Raw genomic sequence first — 26,718 nt, 5'->3', positions numbered from 1 at the left:
TGTAGTGGATGGGGTCACAAAGAGTCGGACACGACTGAGCGACTTCACTTTCACTTTCAATGCTAGCTCTTATACAGAAAAATAATTTCCCTTTTGCACAGGCTTATTTTGGTGGTGCTTGTGGGATCTGTTTGCAGAGGCAGTGATTCAAGGCCCAGCCTCTGAAGAAGCTGAGAGCCTCCATGGCAACAGATGAGCCTTTTCTCTGGGTTCTGGCAGGGCCACTGATTTCAAGTCACAGCCATGCAGCAAACAAGGAGTCAGGATGATGGCTGGAGTGCCTTGCTCTACCCAAACAGTGCACAGGGGACCTTGCCAAGCAGCACAGATGCTGCCTCTCAGATTGCCTGGGTTTTTCTCACAGTTGTCGCTTTGCCTGGCAAAGAGAGCTTTTATCTTTCAAAGATATTGATGTCTTCTGCCCTGTTCTCTCAGCCCCACTGCTCTGAGGTGGGGGCTCGGGGAGAATCTGCTGGGCTGCACCCCACTTCCCAGGCTACCTACACAGCAGCTCCCCTCAGGCCGGTCCAGACAGCCCTCTATTCAGGTCTTGCCATGAGATCACACCGAAGTTCTCGCCTAGGCTGGCCACTCCTGTGGCCAGAGGCGACGCAGATTCAGTACAATCTTTGGTTCTGTTGGGCACTTATTTGAGGGTTTTGTTGGAGGGGAGCGGAACTTACAGAGTCAGAGGCACTTACAGAGGTCTTTCCACTGGTTTGTCACACTACCTTTGTCACCTAAGGTGACTCTATCCTCACATTGCCTGCTTGCTAAGATGCTTCAGTTGTGTTGGACACTGTGACCTCATGGACTGTCACCTGCCAGGCTCCTCTGTGCATGGGATTCTCCAGGCAAAAATACCGGCGAGGGTTAGCATGCCCTCCTCCAGGGGATCGTCCCAACCCAGGGATCAAACCCACATCTCTCACATCTCCTGAATTGAGAGGTGAGTTCTTTACCACTAGCAGAGTCCCCCTTAAATCTGGGAGGATTCAGGCCTAAGAGGCACATCTTAAGTCAGAAGAGGGACATGGGAAAGACACCAGCCTTGAGGTCCAGAGAGCCAGGTTCCCTGTTCCCCTCTGTCACACAGTGGCTATGTGACCAGGCTCAGATCACGTCCCTTCTCTGATATTAGTTTTCTTACCTGAGGTGCTCCATGGGAACATGAGCCCAACCTTCAAGTTGGGACATGCATTTAGGGTTTGACTGCCATGTGGGGTGTATCCAAAGGATACATGGATACAACATGTGGAGGCCAACCTTTGAAGGGTCAGTGGTCACAGATGTTGTCCAAGGGTTGAGTCTGTGTGTGTGTGTGTGTGTGTGTGTGTGTGTGTTGGGGGACTGGGGAAGATGGAGAGGGGTGAGGTGGTGTGTTGTACAGCTTCTATGTGTGTGAGAGAAAAGGGGGGAAGTGTACATGTCAAAGACCCAGGGAGAGACACTGTGGATGTCACTTCTGTGTGTGAGAGAAGGAAGGTGGGGAGAGAAGAAGGTGGGGAAAGAGGAGGACAGCCTGTGAAGAATTCAAGAGCATATTGCAAGTACATGTGAGGAAAAGGGAATGGGGAGGGACAGAGAACAAGGAAGAGAGGAGATGTGTGTGTGGGGGGGGCGGTGATCAGTGGCTGGACTGTACACACAGCTCCTGCCTACACAGTTCTCAAGAATCTCCCCAAGCTCCCCAGAGAAGCTCTGTCGGGGTCTTTGGGGAATTCTCTTCTCCAGCTGGCTCCAGAGCAAGGCTGGATTCTCTCAGTCTGAGGACAGAGGATCAGGAGGTCCCCCCAGGGTCCCGCTCCTCTCCCCAGGGCCTGATTTCTGGATCTGGGTACCTGAAAGTCTGGCTCTGCGCTGGAAAACAATCCCCGCTGGGTGCTGGGGTGCCTCAGAGCAGCACAGCTTGTGTAGGCAGCAGCTAGAAGCTGGCTCACCCTCTCTGCGCAGAGAATGAGAGTGCCAGGCTCTGTTTACAGCTCCAGGCCTGGCAACATCATCCCAGAAGGGGTGTGAGGAAGGAGGAGTCAGGCTCTATACCTGTGAGGATGACTCCAGTTTGGAGGAGGTGCGAGGTCAGTTTGGGAAATCGTGAAAAGAGCCCGTAGTGGAAATCTTCCTTTCAGAGTCTGGCATCCATTCATCCTCTTCCTGATAAAACAGTACCCCAAATATTTGGGGAACTGCCTCTCCCACTCCTTTTCCTGGAGTTGACCTTGGCCCCAGGAGTGGGTCTGGCTTGAATCAGGCATCTTCCCCTGCTCCCAGCCACAGTGATTAGATCAGGGAGGGACAGGCAAGCACACATCAGGCCAGTGCGAGCAATGCCTAGGACTTTGTTCAACACTTGCAAGAGGGATGATTTCTAAGGATGTGTGATTGAGAGACAAGAAGGGTCAGAGTTTCGGCTGTCATCTTGCGATTGTGACAAATGCGAAAGTGCAGCCCACCAGCAGAAAGCAATGGAAAGGAAAGAGACAGTCCTGAAGGTACAGTCTAAACTCTGGGTCCAGCAGTACCTGAAGCCACATTACCCTTGAACATCTCTGACTACATAGCAGATGCATTCCCTTTTCTTGAAGCCGAGTTGGGCTGGGTTTTCTATCACTGGTGACCCGTGGCTGACACAGAGGGGAATGGGATTCCCAGCCCCCTACTGAGAATCCACAATGTACTGGGCAGGTACAGTGACCGGTGCTGGGGGAGGAAGTGACGCAGCACGAGGCCCCTGCCCCTGGGGGCGCTCAGTCACTTCTGAAGGCAGACGTCTGGACAAGCCAGCACCCCAGCGACACATATCCACGTGCCTCCAAGGAGAGGCGCTGACAGCCTTAATCCAGAGCCAAGATGGGAAGGCCAGTGGGGGACAGAGGAGTCGGGACATGGGGTTGTCACTGGGTAACAAATACCAGCTTTAGAGATGGAAGGACTGAGACCTGAATTCCAACACGACCTCTCCAAATCTCCATTTATTCACCTGCCAAAGGGGGAGTCTTATCTCCTAGTTTTGTTGTAAGAATTAAAACATTTAATCAGCCACTCAGGACATATCTGTTGAGCACCTATTATGTGCCAGAAACTGTGGACAATACGGTGTGACAAACAGAGAGGGAGCTTACATTCCAGTGGCGGAAGCATCCAAACAAGAGACCACCGATTTCCTCTGACTTTACAGGGGGCTGTCCCCAACTGCCTCTCTCTGAAAAAAGAGTTAACTTATAGCTCCAGTTAATAAAGTTCCTGGGTGTGAGAGTGTTTCAACCTACAAACTCCTTTGGAAGTCCTCTAGCCTGCCTGAATAGGTTTTTCCGGCCACATGTGATTGTTCAGAGCCTCCCAACTGTGAGAGGCATGAGATGTTCTACATACAGATCTAAATACAGATTCCTTTGAGCAGTTATAGCCAAGACATGGAAGCAACCTAGATGCCCATCAGCAGATGAATGGATAAGAAAGCTGTGGTACATATACACAATGGAGTATTACTCAGCCATTAAAAAGAATACATTTGAATCAGTTCTAATGAGGTGGATGAAACTGGAGCCTATTATACAGAGTGAAGTAAGCCAGAAGGAAAAACATAAATACAGTATACTAACGCATATATATGGAATTTAGAAAGATGGTAACAATAACCCGGTGTACGAGACAGCAAAAGAGACACTGATGTATAGAACAGTCTTATGGACTCTGTGGGAGAGGGAGAGGGTGGGAAGATTTGGGAGAATGGCAATGAAACATGTAAAATATCATGTAGGAAACGAGTTGCCAGTCCAGGTTCGATGCATGATGCTGGATGCTTGGGGCTGGTGCACTGGGACGGCCCAGAGGGATGGTATGGGGAGGGAGGAGGGAGGAGGGTTCAGGATGGGGAACACATGTATACCTGTGGCAGATTCATTTTGATATTTGGCAAAACTAATAAAATTATGTAAAGTTTAAAAATAAAATAAAATTAGAAAAAAAAAAAAACAAAAAACCAAGCACCCTCTTGGTGCCTGAACTTGGTGCTGAGCCACATCAGCTTTGGCATAAAGTATCAGAGATGGCCAGAAAAGAAAGTAGCTCAAAACAATGCAAGGTGTGAGTTGCTGGGCTACTTCTTGGCATCACAGCAGGATTAAAGAGGAAAAAAAAAAAAAAGATTGATTAGAAATTGTATTGGTGAAGGGTTTTTCACTTCTTGGGCCAATGTTTGCTGCTAAGTCTCCATATCCCTTACCTGCTGTGTCCCTGGCAGTGTTTGTAACCTTGGACCCTTGAGTTAATTCTTTGTCTTGTTACAGCCCACCACACCTTTGCCCTGTAGGAATGCAACTTTATCTAATGCTTTTGGAGGGTGGCCCTGACTAGTCACCTTTAGAGAAAAATAAGTTTTCTGAAGAAAGGGTCTTAAAATGTTAACAGGCCTCCGGGCCAGAAGATGATGCAAATCACCTAAACTTTTGCATATGGTAAGTTTGCGGGAAGAAAGCCTGGCTTACTGCATGACTCTACCCGTTCCCCCATTATCCTCTATGCATAACTTAAGGTATAAAAACTACTTTGGAAAATAAAGTGCGGGCCTTGTTCACCGAAACTTGGTCTCCCCATGTCGTTCTTTCTCTCACCTTCTGGCTGAATTATTCAGCCTCTTTTCTCCACTGAATTTCCTCACTGAGCTATCCTTATTTAACCACTCTTTATATTAACGTTTAATTAAGCAGTTGTTTCCTGATTCTCGCCGACACCGTCCCCGCTTCGAATTCCCTGGATCCACCAGGGCTGGACCCCGGCAGCAACCCACTCCAGTATTCTTGCCTGGAGAGTCCCATGGACAGAGAAGCCGGGCAGGCTACAGTCCATACGGTTGCAAAAAGTCGGACACAACTGAAGTGACTTAGCACACACGCATGCAATGCTATTATGGCCAAGTTGAGAATACAGATTAGGAGAGAAGCAACCTGTGCTAAGCTCAGGGCATCTCGCCTGCATTAAAGCAGTGTTGTGATGGCAAGGGAGGGAGCAACAGCAGTGTTATCCCCAGCCTGGGCAGGAGCTGCCAGTGAGGAACCGCAGACTTGCTTCCACTGTCCCCTGGGAGGGCCAGAGGGCCCAGGCTCAGGACTCCATTCCATGATGGGGAGTTATCACTAACTACAAAACGATGCATCAAGGGGCCCGGACTTCCTGGGACACAAAGCCCATTAAGCAGACTGAGCTTCCTGCCGGGGCATCCTTAGATGCCCAGACTTGCCTCTGGGAGCTGGAGGTGGTATCCTCTGCTCCCAGGTAAGCAGAGTGGGACAGTGGGAAGATGCTGGGCTTCAAAATAAAATAAACTGGCTTCCTAATCCAGGCTCAGTGCCTTGTCAATCACATGACTTTGAGCAGGTCTCTCAGCCCATCTCCTACCCTGTGTAGACTTCTTAAAAAAAGAATATTTATTTTCATTATTTCTTTGGCTATGCCAAGTGTTAGCTCAGCACTGGGGACCTTCAATCTTCATTTTGACATGAGAGATCTTTAGTTGCAGCATAACTAACACACTCTTAGTTAGCATGTAAGATCTATTTCCCTGACCAGGGATTGAACCTGACCCCCCAGGGAAGTCCTTCCTACCCTGTAAACTGAGGCTAAGGCCTGCCTTGGAGGCTTTCTGGGAAATCTGTGAATTTAAGGCAGACAACATGCCTCCTGCTCAGGAAGTGGGCCATGACTTTCACTTCTCTTCTCCAGTCCTTCTTGGGGTTCTGGGTGACCAGCCTGAGCCACATATGACAAGACAGATCCAGGACTGCCCCAGGCGCTGCTGGAAGCATCCCAGGGTAGAACGTCTGAGTTGCCGTAGGGACTTAACCTATGTAAATAAAACTCCCCTGGGAGAGGGATCGGGAGCTATGCCCACCCCAGATGGCACATGGTGAACTCCTTTCACAGTCTTTCCTGGCAGCTGGCTGTGATCAAGGGGGAGACAAAAGAGAGCCCAGGAGGGGTGCAAAGCATCTAGGTGGGGAGGACACCTTTGGAGGCTTTGGGAGTGCTGAACGTGGCCGGGCAGCAAAGGCCCCGTTCAGGCTCTCTGAATCAACAATTAGTGGCCGTGAGCATTCGCAGCAATGTGGACGGACCTCGAGGTGATCACACTAAGAGAGGTGAGTCAGACGGAGAAAGACAAATCATGTGATATCACTTGCATGTGGGATCTAAGAAATGATACTACGAACTCATGTGTAAAACAGAAACAGACAGACTTAGAAAACAAACTTCTGGTTACCAAAGGGGAGGTGGGGGAGAGATGATTTAGGATTTGGAGATTAACAGATAACACCATGCACGCATGCTCAGTCGTGTCCAACTCTTTGTGACCCCACGGACTGTAGCCCTCCAGGCTCCTCTGTCCATGGGATTCTCCAGGCAACAATAGTGGAGTGGGCTGCCATTTCCTACTCCCGGGGGTCTTCCCGACTCAGGGACTGAACCCACATCTCCTGTATCTTCTGCATTGGCAAGTGGGTTATTTACCGCTGCACCACCTAGGAAGCCCCTAAAAGTTGTATATATGTGTGTGTGTGACAGATTTTTTACTTTGAATACACACACACCCATGTATATGGGCTTCTGTCGTGGCTCAGTGATAAAGAGTCTGCCTGCCAATGCAGGAGACACTGTTCGATCCCTGAGTTGAAGATCCAGGAGATCCAGGAAGATCCCGTGGAGAAGGAAATGGCTACCCACTCCAGTATTCTTGCCTGGACAATCCTATGGACGGAGGAGCCCGGTGGGCTACAGTCCATTGGGTCGCAAATGAGTGACTAAACAACAAATACATGTGTGTGTATATATAGGGGCTTCCCTGGCGGCTCATGTGGTAAAAAGATACACATTACTACATATAAAATAGATCAGCAACAAGCACCTACTGTATAGCACAGGGAGCTTCATTCAGTATCTTGCAATAATGTATAACGGAAAAGAATCTGAACAGTACGTACGTATATGTATAACTGAATCACCTTGTGGTACGCCTGAAACTAACACAATATTGTAAATCAGTTATCGGGGTTCAATAAAAATAAGTAAGTCAATAAAAACAACAACTGCAACAGCAGAAGAGTTAGCGGTAGCTTCAAAACTTCAAGAAAAGGAGACCTGGCGCCCCCGGCCCCCACCGTGTGGTCATCGGTGCCCCGCCACATCCTGAGAGCAGCAGAGACTAGCAGGTGGGGGGAGGCAATGTGAACAGGGCACAAGAGACGCGGCAAGAACAGAGTCCATGCCAAGGCCTACAGAGTCTCAGATGAGCCACTGATAGCTTTGGAAATGCATTTGACTGTGTCTCTGTGCAACGCCATCTCTTTCCAGGCAAATTCAATCCTTGGCCTGTTACCAGGATGAGACTGGAAGGTACAGCGTTCCCTGGGCAATGTCAGCATGAAATCTTCCTTCTGGGAGGTTCTGGGAAGAGGAGAAACAATCAAGCAGAGCCTTTATCTTGTCTGAACTCCCTCTCCTCTACTCAGCCCTCGATGCCGCTCAGAATCCTGCAGTCTAATTTGTAGGTCAAGCGTGTTACTGGATGTGAGAATTAGAAGTGACAACCGAAATGCTCTGTGCCATGATGCTAATACTCATTAAACCATCCCTGTCTATTATTTCAGAGAAAATACATGCTCACTAAGAACATACTTAGCGACTGTCTGTGAAAATACACTCCTAGTGACTTAAATCAAACATGGGGAGGCCTGGGTTGTCCTTGAATCGTCACATGGCCATGAAAACCACAGTTGCAGAGAAATACTATATTCTTTCACTCTAATGGGTTGGGGGGGCTTCTGTGGTGGTCCAGTGATTAAGAATCCACTTTCCAACGCAGGAGACATGAGTTCGATCCCCGGTGGGGGAACTAAGATCCCACATGCTGCAGGGTATCTAAGCCTGCACATTCCAAGTAGAGAAGCTCGTGTACCACAGTGAGAAGCCCATACACCACAACTAGAGAAAAACCCATGTGCTTGATGAAGACCCAGCACACTCAAAAAAAGTGCCTTGCACCAGAAGGAAAGGTTTTACCACAATGAAGCATCTGGATTAGGAAGCCTGAACTCTGGGGTCTCACCTTAATAGACAGACCCTCCTCTAACCTGGTCTCTCTGTTGGTGGCTGTCCCCTTCACTGGCCCAGGATCTCCAGGGAGATCCCCTGGAGACCTGGCCAGAGGGCCTCACCAAGACCTGGATGAAGGCTCCAGAGCTGCAAATCAGAGGTGAACACAGAGGGGAACTTCGACTGGATCAGCTCCAGTGAAGGTCCAGCCGACTCTGTGGGGCAGGTGCCACATGCACTAGCTTACTCGGGACCCCACTGGCTTACCTAAACTTCACACCTGGGAAGCCATGACTGAAAGGAAAAAGAGGAGCCCTCTGTAGTGCTTCCAGGCTTGTCTCTTCTCCACCTGAGTGTCTGAGCATTGATGTGGCACCTACGTAAACCTCCAGAGACCCACCATGCTAGAATACAACTCAGCACTGCACGTCCTCCACAGACATCAGACGGGAAGCCTACATCAGGGAGGTGGGACGCTGCCACGAAGCAGTGGAAGGCGTAGGCACCTGTGCCACATAGATGTCACCCTGTGGCCGTTCACTTCTGAAATGGCTCTGGGCAGAGAAGTGTGTACGCTGGCAGGTTTGATAGATGATGAGTTAAAAATGAATGAAGCTGGTCAGCTGAGTTAGATTTTCATCTCCTAAACTTGAAAGCCTACACTGTAATACTTATAGATGACTTGCTCTCAGGGACTAGAAACCCCCCTTCAGCAGATATGGTGACAGGACAAGTCTGGCTGGTCTATAAGGAGAATGGGCTTGCTCCACCACCTTCAGTCTCATGCCCCACCCAGGTATGGACTTGTCATATGCAAAGGCAGATTCCTCTTTTCCCCAACCATCTTGGGGAGTTACACTGCCCTCTGAGTCCAGGCTCAAGATGCTGCCTGAATCACCGTCCTTCACTACACTAGCAAATTTCAGCACCGAGCATCTGGCCAGCTCCTCACTGACCCATCCCTGGGCACTCTGAGGAAGTGTTGCAGAGGTCCTGAATCCCTGTCAACCTCTCAGGAGGGGCCCAGAAAAGGTCAGGGATTTTTGCACAAGGTTTCAGGGCTTGCCAAGCAAGAAAACAGTCTGATTAGAAATAAAGCTGAGTATATTGATTTTTCTTGATGAAGTTTTGAATGCAACAAGCATTCAGGGCACGTTTTTCAGTATCCAGTAACACCATACGAGGTAGTTATTAATAAAGCCCCGAGAGAGAGAGAGAGATTGTCCCAAGGTCAAAAATAAAAGCATGGAGAGAGCACTTTAATATTATCATCAGAGGTGCACACGGTGTCGGAAGTGACTTTCCTTGACCTTGTCCCATGGAAACAGATTCACAGGCTCTCACACACTCCTTGGACAGAAGATTCTGAATATAATTTTAGAGAAGAAAATAGAAATTGAGAGAAAGCGGTTTTTAGCAAAGCAAGTGCAAGCCTGCATAAATGCTGCCAAGGTCTCTGTATACAATAAACCCAGAAACATCCAACAAAGAGAGAAGCATTTCCTTTGGAACTAAGTTGTAAAAGCTTTGTGATCACGTACATTCCTGAGACTCTCATAAAACTTCTGTCTCACAACTCCTTTTAGTTTCTCTTTAGCTCTTGTTAGGGTTGACTTTTTTTTTTTTTTTTTTAGCCACAAACAAGTCTAATAACCACATCTAGTATTTTGGCATACTCCTAGTATATTGAAGAGCTTCCCTGGTGGTTCAGATGGTAGAGAATTGGCCTGCAATGCAGGAGACCTGGGTTTGAGCCCTGGGTCAGGAAGATCCCCTGGAGAAGGGAATGGTTATCCACTCTAGTATTCTTGCCAGAGAATCTCCAGGGCAGAGGAGCCTAGCAGGCTACAGTCCATGCGGTCGCAAAGAGTCAGACACAACTGAGCAGCTAAGCACACATGCAGTAGGATAACGAGGACCAGAATTTTCCTGCTATGTGGGACACCTAGTCTCAGGCCCGGGAGCATCTCTGAGTCTTAAGAACCTGCATGGAAAGCTACTAAGCTCAAAGATGGCTTTCATTGAGCTTCCAATGAAAAAGGACATGTTGTAACAACTTCTGCAAACATTAATTTCTTCAGCTACAAAATTGGAATATTGGCTCCACATACCTCATGGATGGCTAAGAGGTTAAAACAACATAATGCAAGCAAAAAATGCTTCTTAAATTTAATAAGGTCTGACTGCATCCTTCTTGATGACCTAGACTCTAGTTTGGGTTCAGGCATCAAGATGGTCTCAGCCACAGAATGAGCCACAGGATGCTCTCTGGTCCCCTGGCTCACACCTCAGGGCCTTTGCACTGCCTCTGGGTGCTCTCTCAGCACCAGTCCCAACGTTGTATGGTTATGTTTGGGACCTTCCTGTCCTCTGTGTTAGACTCTGAGCTCCTACAGGGCAGGGCCTCTTCCTGGTGTTCTTGGAGACACCCTTCTCCACTCCAGCCAGTGCTATGAGGGACAGGCTTGTTCCAGCTGTGGGGAGCTGACTGTGGGCACCTCTCCCTCACTCATCATTCAGTGATAATCTGTTGGGAGCTCAAAAACACATATGATAGGGATATTTACACTATGGAAATCGACAAATGCTACAAATCAAGCTCTTTTTCTTTTTATCCCTGGAGAGCCACCTGTCAAAAACTTACCAGGATACTACTGACCCCTAGCCAGCACTCTTACCTCATCCTTTTAACCTGAAACATTCATGCTGGACAAATGCTCTCTACAACAGAACCAAAATCTAGTGTGTCATGACCCCCTCCCTTAAAAAAAAAAAAAAGTATTTATTTATTTGGCTGTGTCAGGTCTTAGTTGCAGCACGTGGGATCTAGTTCCCTGACCAGGGATTGAACCTGGGCCCCCTGCATTGGAGATACAGATTCTTAGCCACCAGAGCACCAGGGAAGTCCCTACACCCTCCCTTCTTGAAACATATGTACTCTCAGTTCCATGATCTACTTGCCTGGCTTGTTCCCCAGTGGTGGCAGCAACAACCACCGTAATCAGAGCTAACATCTACTTGGACTTATTCTGGGCTGGCTGCTGGCAGATGCCTCTCAGTGAGTCCTGTCCACGGGGCTGTGAGGCTGCGAGGCTGGCACTGTGTTACACTCATCTGACCCAGGAAGAAAGCGAGGCTTTGGAGCCTTGTCCACGGGCAGGCGGGGCCAGCATCAGAACCCAAGCCAACTTGGCCATGTCCCCCACCCCGGTCACAGCCACACTGGGTTGCTCACCCTGCTGCCCTCCCATGGCCCCCTCTCCCCATGGTCACGTCTCTGTGCATGTCCAGCACTAGTCACTGGGGTTCTATTTTCACCCACGTGGCAATGATATGAAGAGATCTTGTTGATTATGCTCTGTGGCCCCTTATGATTTCCCTAATAGCCGCCAGTTTCATCCCTGGCTGGGGGAATGGGGCTGGCTCCCTGGTCCCCACTATAGGGGTGCCTCTGAATGTCAACCAGCCTCAGAGCCCACCCTGCTACATTCTTCCTTTTGGATTGAGGCTCCCAGGGGCCACAGCTGTCTACATCACTTCTCTGAACCTGGCCTTGGGAACATTCACTGGGGGTCCACTGCAGTGGGCATAGGGCTGCCTCGTTTATTACTCCCAGCGCTTCCCTACACCAACAAAAGCTTGATTTGATGGATAGCAGACCAGGGGATGGAGAGCTAAGAAGGGGCCAAGCCAGAGTTTCAGTCAGGTGTGCATGATGGCATTTAAAAAAATATATTTTATTTATTTGGCTGTGTCGGGTCTTAGTTGTGGCACATGAGCCTCCATGGTGGCATGTGAGATCTTTAGTTGTGTTGTGACTTGCAAACTCTTCGTTGTGGCATGTAGGATCGGGTTCCCTGACCAGGGATTGAACCTAGGCCCCTGCATTGGGAGTGAGGAGTCTTAGCCACTGGGAAGACCAACAGGGAAGCTCTAGGGCTGGCATTCTTTCCGTAACACCAGAGATCCTGAGCGTAAGGCAGGGGACAGGCTTCTGGATGGCCAGGGGATTCAATTTCCACTGCCATCTCCCAGCCCCTGGCCCACAGAGTGCAGGCCCTGCCCTGGTAACCCTCTAGGCGGGCCCTGGAGCTCCTTCTCCCATCCCAGGGCCTGGTGAGTGGGACCATACTGTGGGTTGAGCTATATCCCCTCCCGGGCTGGGGAGGGCCTGCCCAGGGCATGAAATCCCCCCGGCCACGTAGTTCTCATCTCTCGAAAGGCGGCCTCCACTCAGTGAGAAGCAAGTGGTTAACTCTGCTTAAAGGTGGTGGCTAAGTTAAGGGCAGTTCAGGTGACTGTGTGTGTGCTAAGATGTCCAACTCTTTGCAACCCCATGGACTATAGCTCTCCAGGCTCCTCTGTCCATGGGACTCTCCAGGCAAGAATACTGGAGTGGGTTGCCGTGACCTCCTCCAGGGGATCTTCCCGACCCAAGGATGATGGAACCTGTGTCTCTTAAGTCTCATGCGTTGGCAGGCGGGCTCTTTACCACTAGCATCACCTGGGAAGCTCTGTTCAGGTAACTGGGGAAACACATTCATCCGTTCTGAGTTGTGGTGGACACCCTGGTTTGACTGGACCTTTTTAATTTTTATTTAAAAATTTTCTGACCTCCATGGTTTCCGTTGAGAAATTTGTGGTCACCTGAATTGATTTTCCCTTATAAAAAATATATTGTTTATGTCTGACTGTTTTCAAGATTTAAAATTTTTTCTTTAGTTTTTGAAAGTTTGATTTTTATGTGTCCTGGTGTAGATCTGAATGTATTTGGTTTTCCAAGTCATGTGTTTATTTTTGGGGGGCTTCAAGGACATCGTCTGGCAATATTCTCAGAGAATGACCTTTTCTCCTCAAAATCAGCCAGTGAATTTATTTGGTTTTTATTTCCCTTGAGTACCACCCACAAGCCTTATCCAGCAGCTTCTAATTTTCTCCACTCATGCTTACAAAAATCTTCTACTGCAATAAAAAGTGTAGCTGGAATACTTTTATGAGTGTGATGAGAAGTGATGTCCTCGTCACAGGAGGCACCATTCTCTGGCACACCCACCGGGACTCAGCTCGGCTTCCCAGCTGAACCATCAGAGCTGGAGCCATTAGAGCCAGGGGCTGTGGACCGCAGATGGTTATAGGAAAAGAAATTAAAAGTTTCCTAACCATGGGACCGACACCATGGTGGGCACAAATCATCCTCTCTCTAATCCTTTAGCAACCTGCTAAGCCCAGGGTCATAAATTTCCATTTTTTCAGATGAGGAAAATGATGTTCAAAGATGCTGATAGCAACTGGCTAATAGCCACACAGCTGTTAAGTGCCAGAGCCAGTGTAAATGTGCCAATAAATTTAAAAAATTATTTTAGGCAGCATGGCTTACCTGTAGTAAAGTACACTAATCTTAAGTGTCACAGAGAATGTTTATATGTGTGTTCACACATAAGACCACTTAGTCAACATACAGAACACTGTATTAATAATCACTCCAGATGGCTTGCTGGGTCCCCTCCCATTCAGTAAGCCCTCCTACCCCCAGGGGCCATCACCATCATAGGTCAGTGTGACCATTTCAGAAGTCTACACGAATGGAATCATACAGTACGTGCCACCTGCATCTGTCTTCTTTGGCTCAGCATCACATGGTGTTCATCCATGGTGCTGCGTGTATCAATAGTTTCTTCTTTTTCATCGCTGTATAGTATTTTATCATATGACTACATCACATTTATATTCATTCTCTGCTGATAGACTTTGGGGTGGTTTCTCGTTTGGAAGCATTACCAAGAAAGCTGCTGTATCTTTGCGCCTGAGTTTTCTGGACATACACACTCTCACAAAGTCAACAGACACACCCCAACTCCATCATGTGGCAGGAAGCTGCCGTTTTGTTCTGTTTGTTCGCTTTTGCTATAGAAATTATGCTTCCCTTATTTTTAGCCATAGGTGATTTAGGAAGGAAGAATCTTACTAACTTAAATAGGAAGAGGTCTGAGTAAATTTGTAAAGTTCTCTCCAAGCAGTTTTTAATTCTGTTAGGTAGTTAGAATAGGGATAAGGAATCCAAAATGACGGTGGCTAAAAGACAAGGAAGGGAAAAGCCCGCTAAAATAGAACAGAGAAAGGTGAAAGGAAGGTCCGAGGACCGGAGTGAGGACTTCAGGTAGAACAGCACTCCTGACTAAGCCCAATTTGCATAGGGCAGGCCCGGGGCAAGAAAAAACATATAAAAAGAGGAGCCAAAGGGCTCTCTCTCTCTCTCTCTGTCCCCCAAACCCCGCACACTGAGGCACTCTTCTCTTCGTGTCCTTGGATCGACGTGCCCTCACGCCTCAAAGATGGATTTTCCTGCTATCTTCTAAATAAAATCGAGCTGTAACACTGATTTGTCTAAGAGCTATAACATGGTCCGTTCGAGACCTGAGAGGTATAACACGGTCTGTCCAAGACCCGAGAGCTGTGACACGCCGAGGGCTTTATGTCCGTCACTCCAAATCTTCAGTGACGAGACAAAGAACCGAGCAGCATACACTCGCCTGACAATTCCTTCCCGTTGAAACCTTGGAAGTGAGGTGAGAGGGGATCAGTTTTACCTCTTCAGGAAACACATACACCCTCATACCTCCGCACACTTTTCGTCATTTCACACTCTGTTGCTTTACACATTCACATTCCCAGCATCAACCACCAGCTACCCTCATTGACCTAAATAACGCGCTTCCTGCCTCAGCCATACCCGTTCTGCTGTCCCCAAAGGCACTGTTTCATGACCCTTCAGCGCTTTACCCTTCCTCTCTGCCAAATTCCATTCTTCCTTCAAATCCCTGCTTAAATGAAGCCTTCCCTTTTCTCTCTGGCAAGCTAACAGAATTGTAAATTGATGGGGACATAAATTCTAAATAAATAAACCTACTGTCCACACACTTTATTTATATGAGAATATACAACAAATTTTGTTTTGTCCTGAAGGCAATTTTTAAACATACAGGACACAATTTAATACACAGGACATTTTTAAAAAGGGAGAAGCAAATTACTTCTATTTGATAATGACTTAATGACTGTGACATAGGCTACCTACTGAATGGTGTAGTCTTTTCCCCAAAGTTAAGAAATAAAAGCTTAATTGATTAGAAGCAATGCAAAAATGTTAGTGCTTTATGATTGTAACTAAAAGGCACAGCCGACAAAGATTTCTTAAAGGTACTCAGTTTATTTAGAATTCGTTACACTTCCTCAGTGTACAAGGCCATTCCTAGATGTCTCTTGAAGAATCTCAACTTAGAGGTTAAGCAAATCACCTGAAGGACACAGAGTCCCAGAAAATGCAGATGTCTTTATGGGATTTAATTCTGATGAGGCTCTGGAAGCTACTTGATTGGGGAATTGGGGGATGCTGCCCCCAGAACAATTCTTTAGAAAAAAAAAAAGAAAAAAGAAATCCTCTTTTCTTAATTATCTCACATCCTCACTTCTACGGGTGTAAACTATAAACCTCTCCAGTTCTTTCCTTACCAATGAATTCCTAAATACTCCCCTGACAGGGCTGCCTTTGAATTACAGAGACCATAATATTCTCTGATGCTTTTACAGTGATTCCGAGAGCAATTCACACCTCAGGCAGGATTCCTAAGAATCCTTATGACAGTACAGCTTACACATTCCAGGGTGAAGCAGCCCATTTATATGGTAAATGCTTTGGCCCTCCCATCAGGCGAGGCTGGATTAGTTTGCCTTCCTTAGGCCACTTGTTCCTGCTCTCAAATGAGAACTCAAGAAATTTAGCAGCAGTCGCTTTTCGTCTTGATTTTAAGAGCTGTTTGTAGTCTTCAGAAATGAATACAGCATCATCTTCTATATTGGTTCCTGCTAAACTTAACTGTCTTCATACTGAATACTGCTTTGTCCAAATTTTAGGGCTTAGTTTTCTAGGATCTTTCGAAGAATTTACATTTTGTAAGGTTTTTATAAAGTGAAACAGATGTTCTTCACTCCCTATCCCTCTCTTATGCTGCGGTATCAAATCCTTCATTTCTTAAATTGATTTTCTGTGGACTGTTCTGAGGGAACTTCAAATTTTTAACCACTAGGCTTATCATGGGCTTTCCAGGTAGCTGAGTGTTAAAGAATCCATCTGCCAATGCGGGAGATACAGGAGTAGGTGGGGAAGATAGATCCCTGGGTAGGAAAGATCCCCTGAAAGAGGAAATGGCAACCTGCTCCAGTATTCTTGTCTGAAAAATCCTATGGACAGAGAATGGGCCACAGTCCATGGGGCTGTAAAGAGTCAGACACGACTGAATGAGCATGCAGGCTTATCCGAGGCTTGTGTATGTACTGTATGCATATCTGTGCTTTATAAATAAAAAGAGCAAGATTCCCTCTTCCCTCATGGTTGGGGGGACATAGTCCTGTCAAGAATGCATATCCTGGAGTCAAAGATTTGGTTCTGGATCTTGCTCCCACCCCTATTGGAACAGTAAGATGCCTTGGTAAGCTCAGCATCTACAATTTTAACAGGAGGTGCTATTCACCTCCCAGGACCATAAAGGAGAGGGTGCTGGCATCTAATTAACGTTCTTTTCTGGAAATCCACTCTCTACTGCCTGCAGCCTAGATTCAGCCTTACCTTGCCCAAGCTTTCTGGTCTGCCCACTGCTCCCCCTTTCCTTTGTCCAGCCTGCCTTTGCTTCCTTGTCCTCCCCTGCCAATCTCCTACCCCATGAAAACCCAGCTCAGGCAACCCTTCCTTTGTGATACCTGTCCTGCTGTTGCTCTAACCACAGTGCCCCTCTCCAACCCTGCCAAAGACCTCACGGCCTCCAGCAGAGCACTGTCCACTCATGGCTGCTCATGTACTACTTAGATCTGTGTGACTCTTTAACTTGGCCATTAACACAGGCCTGGGTGCTTGCTGATGGAAAGAGCCAGTGCCTCTGCTTGCTTATCAGAGAAATTTCAGAAAGATAAAAATTTCTGGCTAAGATTCAGCACTTTTACTGCCCTATCATGGCCCGGGTTCAATCCCTGGTCAAGGAACTTGAGATCCTGCAAGCTGCAGTCAAAAACAAAGAAAGAAAGAAAGAAAAAAAAATGCCAAAAGATCAAAATTTCAGGCTGGCCTCTTCCCCATAATAACTGTCCTGCAACTTATGCAAGGAAGCTTCAGGAAGAAAAGAAAAAAGGGACGTTACAAACAAAAGGCATACCAAGAACTTGTACCAAAAAATTATATGACAAACATTAAAAGTGGACATGTGAACAAACAGTTCTCCAGAAAATCAGTGACGGATGGTAAAGAGTTGATTGCTTTGAAACAGGCCTCCTGTGTGGGCTGAACCCAGTAAGCATTTATGGAGGAAATAAATGAAAAATACTTCATTTACCGTGAGATGTGTCTGTGTACATTTCCAGGAACAAGGAGATGTTCTCTTACATAACCAGGTAAAATGATCAATTTCAGGAAATTTAAAATGAACTCAGTACTATTCTGGAGAAGGCAATGGAACCCCACTCCAGTACTCTTGCCTGGAAAATCCCATGGATGGAGGAACCTGGTGGACTGCAGTCCATGGGGTCACTGAGGGTCGGACACGACTGAGCGACTTCACTTCCACTTTTCACTTTCCTGCATTGGAGAAGGAAATGGCAACCCACTCCAGTGTTCTTGCCTGGAGAATCCCAGGGATGGGGGAGCCTGGTGGGCTGCCGTCTATGGGGTCGCACAGAGTCGGACACGACTGAAGCGACTTAGCAGCAGCAGCAGCAGGACTATTCTACCATTATCCATTATCAACTGTCCCAGTGTCCTCTACAGCCACGTTCCTCATCTCAAGAGTCGACCAAGGGTTAGGCATGCCTTGGTTATCATTTCTTGTTAGTCTTTAAACATTTCCTCAGTTTCTTTTTTCTTTCATGACATCAACATTTTGAAGACTTCAGGCCAGTTATTTTGCATAATACCACTCGGTGTGCCTTTTGTGTTTCCTCAGGATGAGATTTATTCTGAAATCTGGAAGGGTACACTGTCTCTCACAGTACATGAATGGAACTTAATCACCAACACGCCTCAATTTTTTTTTTCCTTTAATTTTTTTCAGTCTAGTCAAGAGCTGTGTCAATTGTACAACATTTTCACTGAACAGCCCTGGCTAAGATGGGATTTTCCAAGTACACAGTAACTTTCTTTGACTTGCTGCATCATAGCGTGTGATGGCAGTGCAAGAGCTCCCTATTCAAAATGAGCTACACGACATTGGCACACGGTGCTGTCAACACAAACACTTCCACCGCATCCAGGCTCCTGTGTCACAAATACTCCGCAGAGTGTACGTGCCGGGTAAATGCTCTCCATTCAAAAAAGCGAAGTACTTCTTTCACTAAGAAACCACCGCATATATAATTTTTAATAGAAGAATTTACCCATGCTAATCCACATGATTTTAAATGTCTCATCATACTCTGTCAAGTAGAATGCATCCTAATTTACTTCTTCTGTTCTATTGTTGGACATGTAGATTATTAGTGATCCAGGATGTCTCATTTTTCACTGAAAAATTTTTTGTATTAAAAATATTCCATTGCCTCTTTAGGTAAAGGTTTTAGAAATTACAGGGTAAAAGGACTTGAACATGCTAATGGCTCTTGCTATATGTTGGTAAAAGGTTATGCCCATTTTGACTTCACCAGCGATGGATGAGAGTGCCTTTTTCAATCTACCCTTGTCAACACTGAGGAGAATGCGGAAAAACAAACATTAATTTAATAAGAAAAAAAGCTACTTGAAGTATAAATGTCTATTCCCTTGCTTTCTAGTGAGGTTCAACATTTCTCCATATAATTGTTAACCTGCGAATGTCCTTATCTCATAGTGGTAATTTTTTAATATCTTATCTCCTGTAGGGATGTTGCAAGCCCATTGGGATATCTCTAAAACATACTGTGGATTTTATACTAAAAGGCCAGCATGCTAATTTATGAATCATGTGGATTGTGTGAACATCAAACATTAAATGATCAGATAGAAGTTAAGGGTATTCGACAGAAGGTGAAAAGAAATGAAGGCTTAAGTTGTCTCAGAAAAACCAAAGCCAATGCCACACGGGTAATAAGGACATATGTTTTGATTTCAGTTCCAACGGTAATTTTTCTCTCTCATTCTCTGAAAACAATCTCCCCAGTTGGTCTGCATTAAAGGTAATAGCACAAAACAACAAAATCAGAGAGAGCATTTTTTATAATGAAGTAAAGAACTAAGAGGCCAACTTGTTTCCAAGGAAAGTAGGAATGAGATTCCTGAATCAATTCGACACCAAATGATAACGGCTGTCCTGTGTTTCTGGGCTCACTCAGAAAGTTTGGTTTCCCTGCAGAGGAACCACTATATGTCCTTATTTACAATGTTTGACTGCATCTCTGCAGTAAATAATCAAGAAGAGAAATTTATATATAATTAGAAAATGACAAAGAGAATGATTCCATAGTATCCTATTGTTAGGTAGTTAGAATAGGCAAAGACAAACAAACACTCCTGGCTAACCCAATTTACATAGGGCAGGCCCAGGGCGGGGGAAAAACATATAAAAAGAGGAGTCAAAGGGCTCTCTCTCCCTCTCCCTGTCCGGCCCCCACCTCTGCACGCTGGGGCGCTCTTCTCTTTGCGTCTTTGGGTCGACATGCCCTAATGGCACCCCACTCCAGCACTCTTGGCTGGAAAATGCCATGGACGGAGGAGCCTGGTGGGCTGCAGTCCATGGGGTCGCTAAGAGTCGGACACGACTTAGCAACTTCATTTTCACTTTTCACTTTCATCCATTGGAGAAGGAAATGGCAACCCACTCCAGTGTTCTTGCCTGGAGAATCCCAGGGACGGGGGAGCCTGGTGGGCTGCCGTCTATGGGGTCGCACGCACAGAGTCGGACACGAGTGAAGCGACTTAGCAGCAGCAGCCCTCACGCCTCGAGAATGAGAATGGATTTTCCTGTTATTATCTAAATAAAAGAGAGCTGTAACATGGAGCTGTAACACTGATTTATCTAAGAGCTATAACACGGTCTGTCCAAGACCCGAGAGCTGTGACACGCTGAGGGCTTTAATGTCCGTCACTCCAAATCTTTGTTGTGACGAGACAGAACCGAGGAGCATACACTCGCCTGACACTATTAGCTATATAACTTGTAAAGTAAGTAATCCATCATTCATTATTATTAATGTCCCAAAGCTAAAAATTTTAAACTAACCTACATTTTAATTTGAGTCACACCTGTAGAACCACACCATAGACAGGCCCGGGGTGCTTGACACAGTCATTCATTTCTGATGCAGTCGGTTAATATTACCACACAAAGGTCTCCTCTCCACTCCTAGTGCCTTAATTTTCTGTGAGCAGGACTTTTTACTATTATAATTATTCATGGCTCCATAGTATCTCAAGAACCATATGCCTATGGTAGCTACTGGATAAATAGCTAGTAATTAAACCAATGCACCCAAAATGGGCTTAATTTACACAGGAAAGAAAAAGTATGTCATGGGCAGTGGGGAGTAAACCATGGGTCTAAAAAGTGGTCATCGCCACAGCTTCACAGAGCTGCTATCTACTGTTTTATTGGGATTTCACACAATATACATACAGGTGTTTGTCAAGTAATTTGACACATACAGTGTTTTAAAATCCAATTGCTCGATTATGAATATGCTGAAAGAATGTCCCAGTAATACCCTAAGTAAATCATTTCTAAACCAAGACGTGAATTTCAGATTGCATGAGAGGCAGAGAAGCTGATGGTCAAAGTGGATGCGGCACAAAGTGACCCCAAACACCATCTTCCAGCAAGACGCCGGCTTTTGCCAGGTATTTAAAGTCTAAACAGTCCATTGTAAACGAACTGCTTTTGTTTCAAGAAACTGGGCAGGTTTTAAAAACTGTTATTTACCTGAAATTTTTCACATTTGATTCAAGTCAAATATTCCTAAATGTTTCCCATGATGAATTTGGCAGTGCATCCTGTATCAGGCTGAGGGGTTATACAGCTTGTTACTACTGATACATAAATAAACTCTTCTAGGGAAACCTTCAAAATGTAAAAGACTGTCAGCCCACAGGCCATACACACCTGAGGCACTCTGACTTCTCTATCAAACTGAGCCTTAGAAAAATTTCAAGAAGCAAAACCTGCCCCATGGATCTTGGACTTCTTTCCTGGACTGGTTCCAGTGATGGACTTGACTAATATGGAAAAACAGGAAATGAGCTCAACTTTTCCATCTTTTTTGATTTGGGACAATATTCATCCCAAGGCTTCTGGAGATATCCACACAAGACATCATCACAAGATTAACCCAGCAAAGTTCCCAACTTCTCCCTAACATCATCTTCCTTCATGCTCTGATTAAACAAGTTTGGGTGTGTTCTATCTGCATCAGATACACCAAAAGTAGAAAACTCCTCGGTAACCCTCCCTTTTCTTACACAATAATGCCGACCAACCACCCACTGGTGGCCCCACTCGCTTGAAGGAAGATGGTGCCACCGGGGAGCTGAGACCCTGAGGGTGCACTCGGCCACTCACCTCGCCTGCTGGCAGACACAGCAGACCCACACCTTCTCACGCTTCTGGTAGGAGCAGCAGCCCTTGCAGACGTTGAACTTACAGTCCCCACAGCGGCGCTTGGTGCTGATGAGGAAGGTGAAAGGCGCGCAGCAGCGCATGCAGCAGTGCTCCACGAACTTCTGGTGCTTGGAGAGGATGCTGCACTTGCTGCCTTCCGCGTCCAGCCTCTGCTTCATCTCGCTGGGAGCCGGAGGGCGGTGGGGGGAGAGGGTGAGGAGAAGAGAGACAGCACGTCAGCTCAGGGGCTCCCTCCCTAAAGTGCCCCACCCCGGCCCCCCTGTCTGCCAAGCTACCACGTAGGGTCTTCCTGTAAAACAGTACAACTCAGGAAGTCCAATGGCTTGACATATTATCCAGAGAGGAACCTTAATGGTGGATTAATTGTGTGTTCTTCTATATGTCATATTTTCTATAAGAAAGCACAAAACCTTACTACTTATATTTCAGACACCAGATTGAAATATAAGTTATTATAAAACTAAGCACATTAAAAAAGAACCCTTTAGCTTAATTAATGCCTTTTTAAAGGAGCAGAAGATCATTTATGTTAAAACATTAATCCTCACAACAGCCCTGCTGGGAATATGATAAATGCAATCCTGGCCCTCAATATCCCTGGAAACAAGCACCGAGGATTTTAAAAGCTTTCAAATCAATGTAAGTCAATAAAGATTCTCTGGGTGATGGGCTAATCCTGAACACTGGTGACTTGAGAGCTGGATAAAAGTTAACTCCCTTTTTCCAAAGAGCTCATGGGTATTCTGGGCACACAACTGGTTATATTAATGCAAAACTGCACGCACTGTTTTCTTTATACTCTGAGAAGCAAAGGAGAAACCCTGAGAGATAAGGAATCCCCCAAACACACTGAGATACGCAGGATAAAACTGACCGGAAGTAACAAAGTTATTCTGACCTGAAAGGTTTTGATTTTTTTTTTTTTTCTGTTCAAAGATGGACACCCACAGGCAGGAACAGAAAATAATTATATTTTTCCATATCCATTTTGTGATTACACAGTTCATCCCTGATGAATCTATAATGTACGTGCATCATGCTAAGTTGCTTCAGTCATGTCCGACTCTTTTGCAACCCCACAGAATATGACCCTTCAAGCTCCTCTGTCTATAGGATTCTCCAGGCAAGAATACTGGAGTGGATTGCCATTTCCTCGTCCAAGGGGATATTCCTGACCCAGGGATCAAACCCATGTCTCTTACATCTCCTGCATTGGCAGGCAGGTTCTCTATTACTAGCGCCTCCTGAAATATGATGTATGTAGCTAATATTTTCCTTCATTTTGCAATTGTTTTTTCAACTTTTCATACGGTGTGTCTCATCATTTAGAAGTGTTTATTTTTTCTGTAATTAAATCTGTCAGTCTTTTCTTCTATGGCTTCTAAATTTTACATCTTGCTTATTACTTCTCCCACCCTCTACCAACCACTTATCTACTTTCTATTTCTACAAATTTGCCTATTCTGGCTATTTAATATAAATGGAATCATACCATATATGTTCAAAGTTCATCCATGTTATAGTGTGTATCAGAATTTCATTCCATTTTTTACTGTCAAGTAATATTCTATTTACAGATATACCATATTTTACTTTTCTATTCATCGACTAATAGACATTGGGGTTGTTTCTACTTTTTGGCTATTTTGAATAATGTTGCTATCAATATTCATGGGCAAGTTTTTGTGTGGACATATATTTTCAACCCCAGGAGTAGAATTACTGGGTCAAAATGTTAAATGATTAAACTTTCAAGAAACCACCAGACAGTTTGGTCGTTCGGCTACTCCTCCTTACATCCTACTGGCAACCCATGAGGGTTCTGATTTTTCTGCATCCTCATCAATACTTATTACTGTCTGCCTTTTTTATGACAGCCATCCGAGGAGGTTTGAAGTGGTATCTGATTATGCTTCTCATTTGTATTTCCCCAATGAGGAATAATATTAAGCATCTTTTCATGTACTTACTGGCCACTTGCACATATTCTTCGGAGAAAAGTCTATTCAAATCTTTCACTCATTTTAAAATTAGAATATTTGTCTTTTTCATTGTTGTGTTATAAGAGTTCTTTATATATCCTGGATACAAGTCCCTTATTTTCCCTTTATTATATTAAACTGTAGATTTCATTAGGATTTTCAGGTGTTTTTAGTACAAAGAAGGGCTGGGCTAGCTCATCACAGCCTGGTACTAGAATTGGACATCTATGTATGGTTTTATAATCTAATTTTTCACTTAACAACAAAACACCGTAAACATCTTTCCATGAAAATTCAAAGAGTATTTACAGCTTTAGCTTTCAGGTGCCCTGGGCTGGCTTACACAGCTGCCAGTACACACACAGGCTGACTACTCTGCATTGCGGTGTCCAATACCCATTTGTAGCTTGAGCACTGGAAGGAGAGAGAGACTATATCAGGCCTGCTGATAATTCTACAGGGTAAAATATATGTATACTTGGCTGAATGGGGGCTTCCCAGGTGGCTCAGTGGTAAAGAATTCTCCTGCCAATGCAGGAGATGCAGGAGACCTCAGTTCAAGCCCTGAGATGGAAAGATCCCCTGGAGGAGGGCATGGCAACCCAGTCCAATAGTCTTGTTTGGAAAATCCCAAGAACAGAGGAGCCTGGTGGGCTATAGTCCATGGGGTCATAAAAGAGTCGGACACGACTGAAGTGACTTAGCATGCATAGTTGGCTGAATAAAATATTTACAGGGAAACAGGACAGAAGGTTTTTCCTTAAGGCATGATGATGTTGTTATCCAGTCCCTCAGATTTAAAACAGAAGATGAGCTAAGTTATCAACACTCTGACCTCTGTAAACAATATAAGAACAGCCTCAGCAACTGACTTTCTTCTACTGACATTTCAAAGACACTAAATTAAATGCGATAAAACATCCAGGAAAGAAAGTCTTGTGGATCAAAAAAAAAAAAAAAGGAAAAAATTCTGTGAACTCAACGCACAAGATCACTTGAGCTTTATGAGTTTTGATTCCTGATATACAAAATACCGATGGCATTTTAAGAAAATCACTGAGAGTCTAATAATAAAATTTACCAACTCCTCTAAAGTTTGTCCCAAGCAAATCGAGGATTTTTAATCACAGACTTGAAGGAGGAAATAAGAATGTCCTTCTTCTGGATCGTCTCTCCCTTCTCAGATTCTACTACCCTAGAGGACCTCCTGGCAGAAGTCCTTAAAGAGAATTGTATAGGATAACCTATAGTGACTGAGTGCAGGATCAACCAAGAATCACAAGACCGGGTACCTGCACCGAAATGTCCTGGGAGGGAGCAGGCCCCCAAATGGTCAGCCATGCGGGAAACAGTGATGGGTTTCGTCACAGGCGAGGGTGCAGAGCTGAGCTCAGTTACTACCAAAGACCCTTCCAGCGTTTCTGAGCCTCTACCTTCTGAGCGGCAATACTAATTCCTACTTCATGGAGTTGCCAGATATTTCAAATGAGCAAAGCGGCAATAAGCAAATAGTGCTTATTCATTTGGATCAGCAAGAAATCCAGTAGTCTCAGTGCACGTAACATTTGCTCACACTTGCTTCTGTGTGAAGAAGGCTTTGTGATAGTGTCTGGGCTGGAAGGCTCACACTTGCTTCTGTGTGAAGAAGGCTTTGTGATAGTATCTGGGCTGGAAGGCTCACTGTGTACTTGTTGCTTGAGCACTGAGTATGGGTGTGAAGTAGTATCTTAACTGTGGTTTCAGGGTTTTTTGTTTTACTTTTTAGCATCTGAGATCTTAGTTCCCCAACTAGGAATCAAACCCACACCCCCTGCAGTGAAAATGTGGAGTCTTAACCACAGGACTGCCAGGGAAGACCCTAGCCTCTTCTTAATACATCACTCTGTGATGGATATATGAAAAGCTATCAACACTTCATGGTTTCTGGGTTCACCGCCATGCCAATTCTGATTCTCAGCACATGCTGAGACTGCATGCAGGCTCAGTGGGGCTAGAGTGTCATAACTCAGCAGCATCTAGCGTGGGCATAGCAGGGAGAAGCGATGGCATATATGTCACTTGTTTGCTATCAGAAAGACAGTAATTCTAGCCCATAGCTACAACTCTCCATGTTACAGGAACTATTATCTAGATTGCCAAGTATTCACTCAACTCACACTCACTGAGTAGCTAGAATACTATTCTAGTGCGTGTGCATGCCAGGTCGCTTCCGGTGTTTCCGACTCTTTGTGACCCTGTGGACTGTAGCCCGCCAGGCTCCTCTGTCCATGGGATTCTCCAGGTGAGAATACTGGAGTGGTTGCCATGCCCTTATCCAGGGGATCTTCCTGACCCAGGGATTGGACCTGCATCTCCTGTGACTCCTACATTGCAAGCAGACTGCTTATGGTGCAGCCACCAGGGAAACCCATAGTACTGTTCTAGGCACTAGGGATAAAAAGACATAGGTCCCTCCCCTTCATGAAACATGTATTAAAGTAGGGATTCAAATGATTAAAAACTAAAGAAACTATAAAACAATTATAAGTTGTAAGACATTCAATAACAGAACAGCCAGGACTGGGGACGACATGGCAACCTACTTTAGACTGGGTGCTGACAGAAGTCCTCTCTGGGGAGGTGACATTTTAGTTGAGAAGGGGCTAATCCAAGAGAAAAAAAACAGCAGAGGAAAGAGCTTAATGTTGGAGAAAGGGGAGGGAAGATAAGACACAGCCCCTGGAAAAGTGTCTGGACTTTATCCTACGTGCAGTGGGAGGTTAATGAGGCTGGTGAGCAGGAACAGAGCAGGATCCACTCTTCATTGTAATAGCAGCTGCTGTTACCTTAAGGTGGACTTCTCAACAGCCACGCAAGGAAACCTCGTATGAGGGCTGAGCAGTCATCTAGGTAGATGGGTGAGGTCTGGGCCAGGATAGGAGACAGAGAGGGTTGGACAGATGCATGGCACACCTGCTGAAGGATCTGTACAGAGGTGGAGGGAAAGGATGAACCAAGAGCCAGTCTCAGGTTTCCAGCTTTTG

At 45.7% G+C, this 26,718-nt stretch overlaps 1 protein-coding gene across 2 annotated transcripts in view; it reads right to left on the bottom strand.

Annotated features, from left to right (window-relative positions):
* The window catches only part of MYRIP (myosin VIIA and Rab interacting protein), a 230,431-nt gene that overhangs the window by 97,634 nt on the left and 106,079 nt on the right, over positions 1–26,718 (bottom strand). For both annotated transcript variants that reach the window (XM_061396028.1, XM_061396029.1), the window contains exon 3: positions 21,654–21,875. In XM_061396028.1, coding sequence (XP_061252012.1) covers positions 21,654–21,875 — 222 coding nt within the window. The remainder of the gene's footprint in view (positions 1–21,653; positions 21,876–26,718) is intronic.

The sequence above is a fragment of the Bos javanicus genome, chromosome 22 (assembly GCF_032452875.1).
Source record: "Bos javanicus breed banteng chromosome 22, ARS-OSU_banteng_1.0, whole genome shotgun sequence".
In the NCBI taxonomy this organism is placed as follows: Eukaryota; Metazoa; Chordata; class Mammalia; order Artiodactyla; family Bovidae; genus Bos; species Bos javanicus.
This window is presented reverse-complemented; position numbering and strand designations above follow the sequence as displayed.